Source organism: Aegilops tauschii, chromosome 1 (genome assembly GCF_002575655.3).
Source record: "Aegilops tauschii subsp. strangulata cultivar AL8/78 chromosome 1, Aet v6.0, whole genome shotgun sequence".
Taxonomy (NCBI): domain Eukaryota; kingdom Viridiplantae; phylum Streptophyta; class Magnoliopsida; order Poales; family Poaceae; genus Aegilops; species Aegilops tauschii.
Window position 1 is genome coordinate 311,020,303 of NC_053035.3, and position 9,853 is coordinate 311,030,155.

The following is a 9,853-nucleotide window of genomic DNA, read 5'->3' on the forward strand; positions in this document are numbered from 1 at the left end:
GGTGTGTGTGTGTGTGTGCATATATATATGTATGTATGTATGTATGTATGTATATGTGATATTACACGTTGCTCTCGGCAAGTGTCTCGCGCTATTTTTACAGGGAATGTCTACAGAGTTGCCAATGTTTTGGCGAAACGTAGATTTAGTTCCGTTTCGTCAAATTTCTGGCACTCAATATATATGTCCAGTTTTTAGCAATGCTCATGCCGATTTTTATGTTGATTTTAATTATATGAACGCAACACAAAATGGAAGAGTGCCCCTACTGTCGCCACACTAGGGGAATGTGCGACGATCCTCACCTTGACAACAATAATGGATTCTCCCTCACGCTTCAAAGTGACTACAAATATTATACAGTAATAATCCGTGTGTCAGTGTGTAATTTCTGTTTTTTTCATTTTGACTAGTGTATCCCTTGCCATGCAAGACCTTTTGTCCAAGACGGAGTTGGTCCAAATGATGCACTATATATACCGCGCCTGCCACTAGTGCACACATTGAACAAGAACAACATTTCTAGAAAATGCATGGGATGATTTTGATCGCTTTCATATACACATTCTTCTTTCAGCTCACAGTATGTATGTGTTACTATATATATATTGCTTACTATGTTACTATCAAGTTCAAGAACAGAAGCTCCCTAGATGTGTTGTGCCTCACGTGATGGATGACTACCACGACGAGATGCACGGCTCGAAATTAATGAATGGAGCCAACTACTGAGAGCCTGCGAGTTCAAGATTGGAGATCGGTGTGGATCTCTGTCCTACACCATGGACATGCAAGGGTTTCCTATTCTTCAAAATTTCCCTAAAGTAGAGGAGTACTGTGTTAGTAGTAACGATGGTTGAATGAACAAGATGTAATATGCACGCATGGTTTAGTTTAGTGAATAAGTGATCATGATCGATAGAACTACCTATATAGCAGTGTTGGTTAATATATGTACGCATGTGAATAAACTATGTGTGTGTATATATTAATGCAAATATCTTGTCAAAATCAATGTGGGACAAAAACGTGTTTATATAAATTCGTAATAAATGATGCTGCCGTGGCAACATTTTTTTACAGCTTTCAAAACCCTAGTATTGGCGTCGGACATTGCGCGACGCCAGAGAAGATTTATCTTATTACTGTCGTTGAACTGTGTCACACGCCATAGCTATTGTCCATAATGTCGTCATGTGGTTAAATCCAACGTCGTTAGTATACAGAATAGTGCTGACATAGGCTCCAGCGCCACCACTATTTTTTAACACTGGCGCCATATTGATGGCGTGGGGCTTCTACGCCAGCAAGGCTGTTTTTGGCATGTCATAGCTAGGCTTTTCTTCACTAGTGCAGCCCCCTCCACGCCTATATAAAGGTGGGGAGGTGTTGGGGGCAGCCCTCCTTTGACCTTGACCCGTTACCTCTCCCAACTCCTCCCACATTTCACCGGTACGCGCTTGGCGAAGCCCTGTCGGAGTTCCGCTGCCACCACAACCACGCCTCGTGTTGGTTCAGATCTGATCTACCTCCTCTCCCTCACTTGCTGGGTCAAGAAGGAGACGACGCCACCGAGCCGTACGTGTGCTAAACTCAGAGGTGCTACACGTGCGGTACTTGGATCGAATTGGATCGCGACGCGAGTATGACTACGCCAACCACGATCTCTAGATCGTTAACACTTTCGGTCTACAAGGGTATGTAGACACCACTCCCCTCTCATTGCTATACATATCCTAGATTAGATCTTGGGTGTTCGTAGGATTTTTTTGATTTTCATGCTTTGATTTGACGCTTATGTCAAAAGGCTTCATCTTGATAAGCTCGAACCCAAAGCGGAGACGTGCGTCTTCATAGGATACCCTAAAGAGACCATTGGGTATACCTTCTACCAGAGATCCGAAGGCAAGATCTTTGTTGCCAAGAATGGTCCTTTCCAGAGAAGGAGTTTCTCTCAGAAGAAGTGAGTGGGAGGATAGTAGAACTTGATGAGGTAATCATACCTTCTCTCGAATTGGAAGGTAGCACATCACATAAAGTAGTTCCCGTGATGCCTACACCAACCAGAGAGGAAGCTAATGACGATGATCATGAAACTTCAGATCAAGTTACTACCGAACTTCATAGGTCTACCAGGACACGTTCTGCACCAGAGTGGTATGGTAATCCCATCCTGGAAGTCATGTTGTTAGACAACGGCGAACCTACAAATTATGAAGAAGCAATGATGAGCCCGGATTCCAACAAATAGCTTGAGGCCATGTAGTCCGAGATAAGATCCATGTATGAGAACAGAGTATGGACTTTGGTGGACCTGCCCGATAACCGGCAGGCCACTGAGAACAAATGAATCTTTAAGAAGGAGACAGATGCTGATGGTAATGTCACCGCCTATAAAGCTTGACTTGTCGCAAAGGGTTACCGACAAGTTCAAGGAGTTGACTATGATGAAACTTTCTCACCCCTAGAGATGCTTAAGTCTGTTATAATTATGTTAGTTGCGTACTATGATTATGAAATCTGGCAAGGACGTCAAAATAAGGTTCCTTAAATAGTTTCCTTAAGGAAGAGTTGTATATGATGCAACCGGAAGGTTTTGTCGATCCTAAGGATGCTAACAAAGTATGCAAGCTCCAGCGATCCATCTATGGACTGGTGCAAGCATCTCGGAGTTGGAATACACGCTTGGATGAGGTGATCAAAGCTTATGGTTTTATACAAACTTATGGAGAAGTTTGTATTTACAAGAAAGTGAGTGAGAGCTCTATAGCATTTCTGATAAGTATATGTGGATGACATATTGTTGATTGGAAATGATGCATAATTTCTGGAAAGCGTAACGGGTTGTCTGAAAAGAGTTTTTCAAAGGAAGACCTGGGTAAAGCTGCCTACATATGGGGTATGAAGATCTATAGAGATAGATCAAGACACCAGATAAGACTTTCACAGAGCACATACCTTGACATGATTTTGAAGGAGTTCAAAATGGACCAGTTTAAGAAGGAGTTCTTTCCCGTACTGTAAGGTGTGAAGTTGAGTAAGACTCAAGGCTCGACCACGGCAAAAGAAAGAGATAGGATGAAAGTCGTCCCCTATGCTTCAGCCATAGGCTCTATAATGTATGCCATGATGTGTACCAGACCTGATGTGTGGCTTGTCATGAGTCTGGCAAGGGGGTATGAAGTGATCCAGGAGTGAATCACTGGGCAGCGGTCAAAATTATCCTTAGGTGCCTAAAGAGGACCAAGGAAATGTTTCTCGGTTATGGAGGTGATAAAGAGTTCATCGTAAAGGGTTACGTCGATGTAAGCTTTGAAACCGACCCGGTTGACTCTGAGTCACAAACAGGACACGTATAGTGGAGCAATCATTTGGAATAGCTCCAAGTGGAGTGTGGAAGCAACATCTACATTATTACATAGAGACTTGCAAAGTACACACGAATCTGAACGTTGCAGACCCATTGACTAATACCTCTCTCACAAGCAAAACATGATCAAACCCCATAACTCATTGGGTGTTACTCACATGGCGATGTGAACTAGATTATTGACTCTAGTGCAAGTGGGAGACTGTTGGAAATATGCCCTAGAGGAAATAATAAAATGGTTATTATCATATTTCTCATCCATGATAAATGTTTATTATTCATGCTATAATTGTATTGACCGGAAACTTAAATACATGTGTGAATACATAGACTATATTGTGTCCCTAGTAAGCCTCTACTAGACTAGCTCGTTGATCAAAGATGGTTATGGTTTCCTAACCATGGACATGAGTTGTCATTTGATAACGGGATCGTATCATTAGGAGAATGATGTGATGGACAGACACAACCGTAAGCTTAGCATCAGATCCTTTAGTTATTTGCTATAGCTTTCTTCATGTCAAGTATCTGTTCCTTCAACCATGAGATCATGCTACTCCCGGATACCCGAGGAATGCCTTGTGCGCTATCAAACATCACTTCGTAACTGGGTAATCATAAAGGTGCTCTACAGGTATCTCCAAAGGTGTCTGTTGGGTTGTGTGGATCGAGACTGGTATTTGTCACTCCGTGTGACTGAGAGATATCTCTGGGCCCTCTCGGTAATACAACATCATAAGAAGCTTCATGTGACTAATGAGTTTAGTCACGGGATCTTGTATTACAGAAATAGTAAAGAGACTTGCCAGTAACAAGATTGAACTAGGTATGGAGGTATGGAGATACCGACGATCGAATCTCGGGCAAGTGACATATCGCTAGACAAAGGGAATTGCATACATGATTGACTGAATCCTTGACATCGTGACCGATAAAGATCTTCGTTGAATGTGTAGGAATCAATATGGGCATCCATGTCCCGCTATTGGTTATTGTCCGAAGAGAAGTCTCAGTCATGTCTGCATGATTCTCGAACCCGTAGGGTCGCACGCTTAACGTTCGGTAACGCTAGGGTAGTGTTGAGATATTAATAGTGGAAAGTCCGAAGGTTGTTTAGAGCCCCGGATGAGATCCAGGACATCACGAGGAGCTCTGGAATGGTCCAGAGGTAAGGATTCATATATGGAAAGTTGTTATCGGGGTTCCGGAACAAGTTCGAGTTTTTTCGGTATTGTACCGGGAAGGTTCTAGAAGGTTCCTGAGTGGGGCCCACCTGCTTTGGGGGACCCACATGAACCTGGGTAGTGGGGAAAGTCCCCACAACCCTGGTCTAGGTGCACCAAGATCCTCCCTTAAAAGGAATAGTATCATATCCCGAAGGGATAAGATCAGGATCCGTAAAAAGGGGGGATAGCGATTTGTGGGGAAGGAAAGGAAGGATTTCCTTCCTCCCCTTTGACCAACGACCCTAGGGCCTTGGAGGGCAAGCCACCAGCCCCATTCACGCCTATATAAAGGTGGGGAGGTGTTGGGGGCAGCCCCGTTCGACCCTGGCCCTTTACCTCTCCCAACTCCTCCCACGTTTCACCGGTACGCGCTTGGAGAAGCCCTGCCGGAGTTTCGCTGCCACCACCACCACGTCGTCGTGTTGGTTCAGATCTCATCTACCTCCTCTCCCCCGCTTGCTGGATCAAGAAGGAGAGGATGCCGCCGAGCCATACGTGTACTAAACTCGGAGGTGTTGCATGTGCGGTACTTGGATCGGATTGGATCGCGACGTGAGTACGACTACGCCAACCACGATCTCTAGATTGTTAACGCTTTCGGTCTACAAGGGTATGTAGACACCACTCCCCTCTTGTTGCTATACATCTCCTAGATTAGATCTTGGGTGTTCGTAGGAATTTTTTTGATTTTCATGCTTCGTTCCCCAACAGAGGGCATCGGGGGCAAGGTAATCGTCGATCAGCGTTAAATGGTCGCGTGCTCGGTTTGCGGTTGAGCACTCGATGACCCTTGAATGATCCCTTGAAATTGAGAACATGCTCGTCCGCATGTTCCGCGTCTGCAAGCAGTGCCTGCATCATCACCATCTCATCCGTGTAGTCTTCCTCATCGGATGACTCGCTCATATATGTAGTCCATATCCGAATCCATTGCTTCAAAGAATAAGGGAAAAAATTAGCTCGGGCAATTCACCGAACAGCTATCGGGCATGGTGAGTATCTTAGGAGCGGACGGTACCTGAGCGGCTATCGGAGGAGGGGTTCGTATCGACGGCGGAGGAGAAGCGGCATGGAGCCCGGGTGTACCATTGGACGTGACGGGCTCATCGAGTTCCTGCAGGGGTGTGGCGTGACGGCCGGGGTGGTGGAGCGGTGGCGAAGGCAAGAGAGAAAATGAGAGGATGGAGGCGTGGGTCCGGGAGGTGTTTTGGGTGGGGGTTTTGGTGGGCCGGGGGTGTCAGACTCATGTGTGGCTGCTGTCCGAACACCCGCAAAGCCCCCCCCCCCCACCCCGGGTTCGCCGGAAAAAGTACACCTGGACTGCTCGGCAGACCGATACATGCTCACATTGGATGGCACAACACGTCCCGACCGTGTAGTCGGATAGTTGCGGGCGGTTTGAGGGTCCGCTTTAGAGTTGCTCTTAAGTATTGGTACTGACAGTTAACATGTAGGCATTTACCATTTTGCCATAGGAATGTGTTCCTATCGATGTTTTAAATAGCTCGCTCTAGCAGTTTGAGGGATTACCCCTGCGTAGGATGAAAGAGCTTCCATTGATAGTATGAACTAGTGGATCAGCAAGATAAATAGAGCTCTTTAAAGGAAAGCAAACTTCAATTCTATTATATATCAAACTATAAAGCAAAGATGAGGACCTTTACTCGCTTGAAAAGTTGAAATAGATGGAAAAGGGGATATGCAGGAGTAACAACTTTTCTTTCAATAGTAAGCAGCAAATGTGAATAAGAGAAGGGTAGAAGAAGCGATCTGCATATTTCCTTATTTCACACTGGATTTGACTCGTTAGAGAAATCATTTCTTAGGTATGCTACATTCTTTGAAGGAGGAGTAGGTTCTCCTATTTAAGACACAGACGAAGTGATTTCTAGGATATAAATTTTCATTAATAAAAAACAGCATTGACTTCAGGGAAAAAATTATTTCCTATTATAGGTTACTATTCACACTATTTTGGTCGTTTTTTTAAGTAGTCAAATGTTTGTTTTCTTTCTGTGGATTTTTATTTCACAAGTACTCCCTTCGTTCCTAAATATAAGTCTTTTAAAGATTTCGATATGGACTACATACGAAGAAAACTGCATGAATTTACGCTCTAAAATATGTGTATATACATCCGTATGTAGTTTGTAGTGAAATCTCTAAAGAAACTTATAGTATTTAGGAATGAAGAGAGCACAACGAAAGATCAAGTTTATTTAGATTTTTTGATTTACTGATTACTGATTTTTTTATATGGAATAGATAAATCCCGAACGTTCGGAATTTAAGCATGTCATCCCGAACGTTTTTTGATGGCAACTTTAGTTTGCGAGGTGGCGACTTTAATTGTTAACACATGGCAACTTTGTTCCAGTTCGATTTTTGTCAGAAAATTGTCATGTTAAACAACATCGCCTTAACTAAAGTTGCCATGAAAAGAGTTCGGATTAGCATGCTTAAATTCCGAACGTTCGGGACTTATTGAGGTCCTTTTTATATAGGGTGTATGTACACACATGAACCAAACGTCCGCATTCATACCCAGGGTTCTAATCTTTGTCTGCCCAATGATTCACACCGAGAGAGGGTGGTCCGTTGAGACATGCGGCCGCGTGTTGGCTGCAGTGAGCTGCCTCAACAAGAGACACCGCAACATGCCATGCCAATAACTCACGCCCTCATCCCCCTACAGCCGGACGTGCAAGATCCAACAGCCAGGGGGTGAAATCTTGCAGGGCTATATTTTTTTGCTGGTCCAACGCTACATGCTAGCCAGAAGCACAATGGGCAAAATCACATCGGGATCGGTACTGCTCCGTAGCACATAAACATAGATGAGACGACCATCGCAAAAAAAAAAAAAAAAAAAAAGATGAGACGACATATGGCCGAACAAAGATAGACGAAGACCACCCACCAAACAACACACACCAAACAATGCAATACCGTAAAAGAAAAGGGAAAGGTGGATATTGTATGGTTATGGTACCACCTGGAATCAGCCAGTTCAGCAGCTGGCTGAACAGGGCTTCCAGTGACACTGAAGTGGTGGCAACGAAAATGACACTGAAACATATGCAGCGAAACAGCTCCAGAGCAAGATCGCCTGAAGACAACCATAAGAAGAACACACTCCTGACATGCGTGATCACGAGCCTAGAACGGATGGCAATTTGGCAATGGGATGGATGCGGACAGGCAGCAAGGGACCAAAGGCCTCCAGAGGAGACGGGCGTTTTCTTCCTCAAAGGACCAGACCACGAGCCCGAAAACTTTGCGCCGGGCCTCTCAAGATGTTGCCAACTTCCTCTTATATCCTACCTGACAAAAACACCATACGGATGCTAATCGCCCTCAAGCGGCGACAAATACTGCCTGGCAATGGCAAAAGGAGAAGCAAGCAAACACGAGAGAGCTGTGCGACAAGAAAACTTTAAACCTACGCAGACAAATCCCTGCGCCGGAAAAAGCGGGAAAAGATGCCACAAAGGATAAAATTTCAGAACGGAGTCCGTAGTACATGCATGCAGAGAGGGAGCCATAGATGTTTGAATCGACGGTGAAAAGTGAGACGAGCAAGAACATTTTTATACACCATTTCAAGATGAGATTCAATGGGAGCAAAAAAAGAAGAAGCAATCTTTTTACTGTTTTACACAAGGGCTTGGGTCGATGATCTCTGTCAATTCTACGTACTGGCGCAGTGGCAGTGTCGCCTGCCGGCTCCGGAATGTTAAGCAAGAGACAAAAAGAGGACGGTAATTTGGTACGACGGGCGGTGATTAACGGGTGGCTGGTTGGTTAATTGGCGCGCGCGCGCGCGGCTAGACCTTGTAGATGATGAGGAAGCAGGGGAGCACGGCGCGGCTGTCCAGGACGACGAGCTCGCCGTTGCCCATGTCCACGGAGTCGTAGTGCGAGGAGCGGTGCCGAAGAGCCAGCGGGTCGTCGCCGTGCGCCGGCCGGACGCGCCCGGCGATGACGCGGCACACCAGCATGGCCCTGCGAACCGCGCCGGGCGACGGCGCGGCTCTGGCGTGCGCGGTGCCGCTGCAGGCGAAGGTGCGCACCGCGGAGCTGGACGGGCCGAGCTGGCAGGTGGCGACGCCAGCACCGAAGACGCCGCCCACGCCCGCGCCCGCGGCCGGGCGGCACTGGAAGCGCATCATCTCGTTGCCGTCGGCGCCGCACCGGGCCGCGGCGCCGTGCGCGCGTGCCGCCGCCCTGGCCTCCTCGAACCGTGCCACCGCCCGCGCGCCGCTGTGCACGCGGAACATCGCTTCCACCTCCGGCGGCGCGGTGGCCGTCAGGTCCCAGCCGGACGAGAAGATGAGCTCCACCACCTGGCGCGACGAGTGGCCCTCCGGCAGCTCCGCCATGGTCAGGAACGCCGAGCTCGCGGGCGCGGTGGCGGGCGACGGCATGAACGCGGCCGCCGTCTGCTTGGGCTTCTTCTTGGGCCGCGGTCTCGCCAACTCCTGCTGCCTCTCCTGCCCGTCCCTCCGCCGCTCCCGGCGCGGCTTCTGCTGCTTCCACGCCTGCCGCGCGGACGCCACCGAGTCCCTCACGTCCGCCGCGGCGCCGCACGACGCAGGGAGAAGCGGCTGGGCCTTCTTGCTCGGGGACGGCGCGACGACGGCGTCCGCCACGCCGTAGGACCTGCAGCTGAGGGACCGCACCCATGCCGTCGCCATCGTGACGGCCAAGAGCAGAGCGCGCGCTCGAGGGAACCGGCGGCGGCGGCAGGCAGTGGCCGAGTGAGCTCGTGGTTCGCTGGGCGTATGGAATGGGTGGTGGTGGCCTGGGCGCGGCTGGCTTGGCTTTGCTTGGCTCCGGGCGTTATTATGGCGGGCCGCCACTGGCTGGTGGCGGCCCTGCGCCGTGTCACTGACATCACACAGCCCAGTCCCATCTCCATTAGCCCACGCCACTCCCATCAGTCCATCCTCACTGAAACGTGGCCCTCCCCGCCAGGTGGACCCACAAAGCAGCGAGAGGCGAACGAGTTGGCTGCCCGACATGATTAGCTCATGCTTAGTCCTGGCAGTGGTACGTACCGTACCTTTTCCATTTGAAATCAACGTACTACTATTCTGATTTGATTTTTTCATGGAGACAAGGTACTACGTAGCACTGCACTTTGTGCTGGTCTTTTGAGCTGTGCTTGGCGTTCGATTTGCTTTGGGTTTTTCCATTTGCGTTTTCGAATTTTATTTCGACTTGATTTGTGACAGTGGGAGGAGGCCGGGCCCAG

The 9,853-nt window shown here is 48.1% G+C and overlaps 1 protein-coding gene across 1 annotated transcript; it reads right to left on the reverse strand.

The window, feature by feature from the left end:
- Positions 1 to 8,154: 8,154 nt before the first annotated feature.
- LOC109770168 (uncharacterized) lies at positions 8,155 to 9,562 on the reverse strand. Its single transcript, XM_020328878.3, has one exon. The coding sequence runs from the start codon at positions 9,534 to 9,536 to the stop codon at positions 8,424 to 8,426; it is 1,113 nt and encodes a 370-aa protein (XP_020184467.2). The 5' UTR covers positions 9,537 to 9,562; the 3' UTR covers positions 8,155 to 8,423.
- Between the last annotated feature and the right edge of the window lie 291 nt (positions 9,563 to 9,853).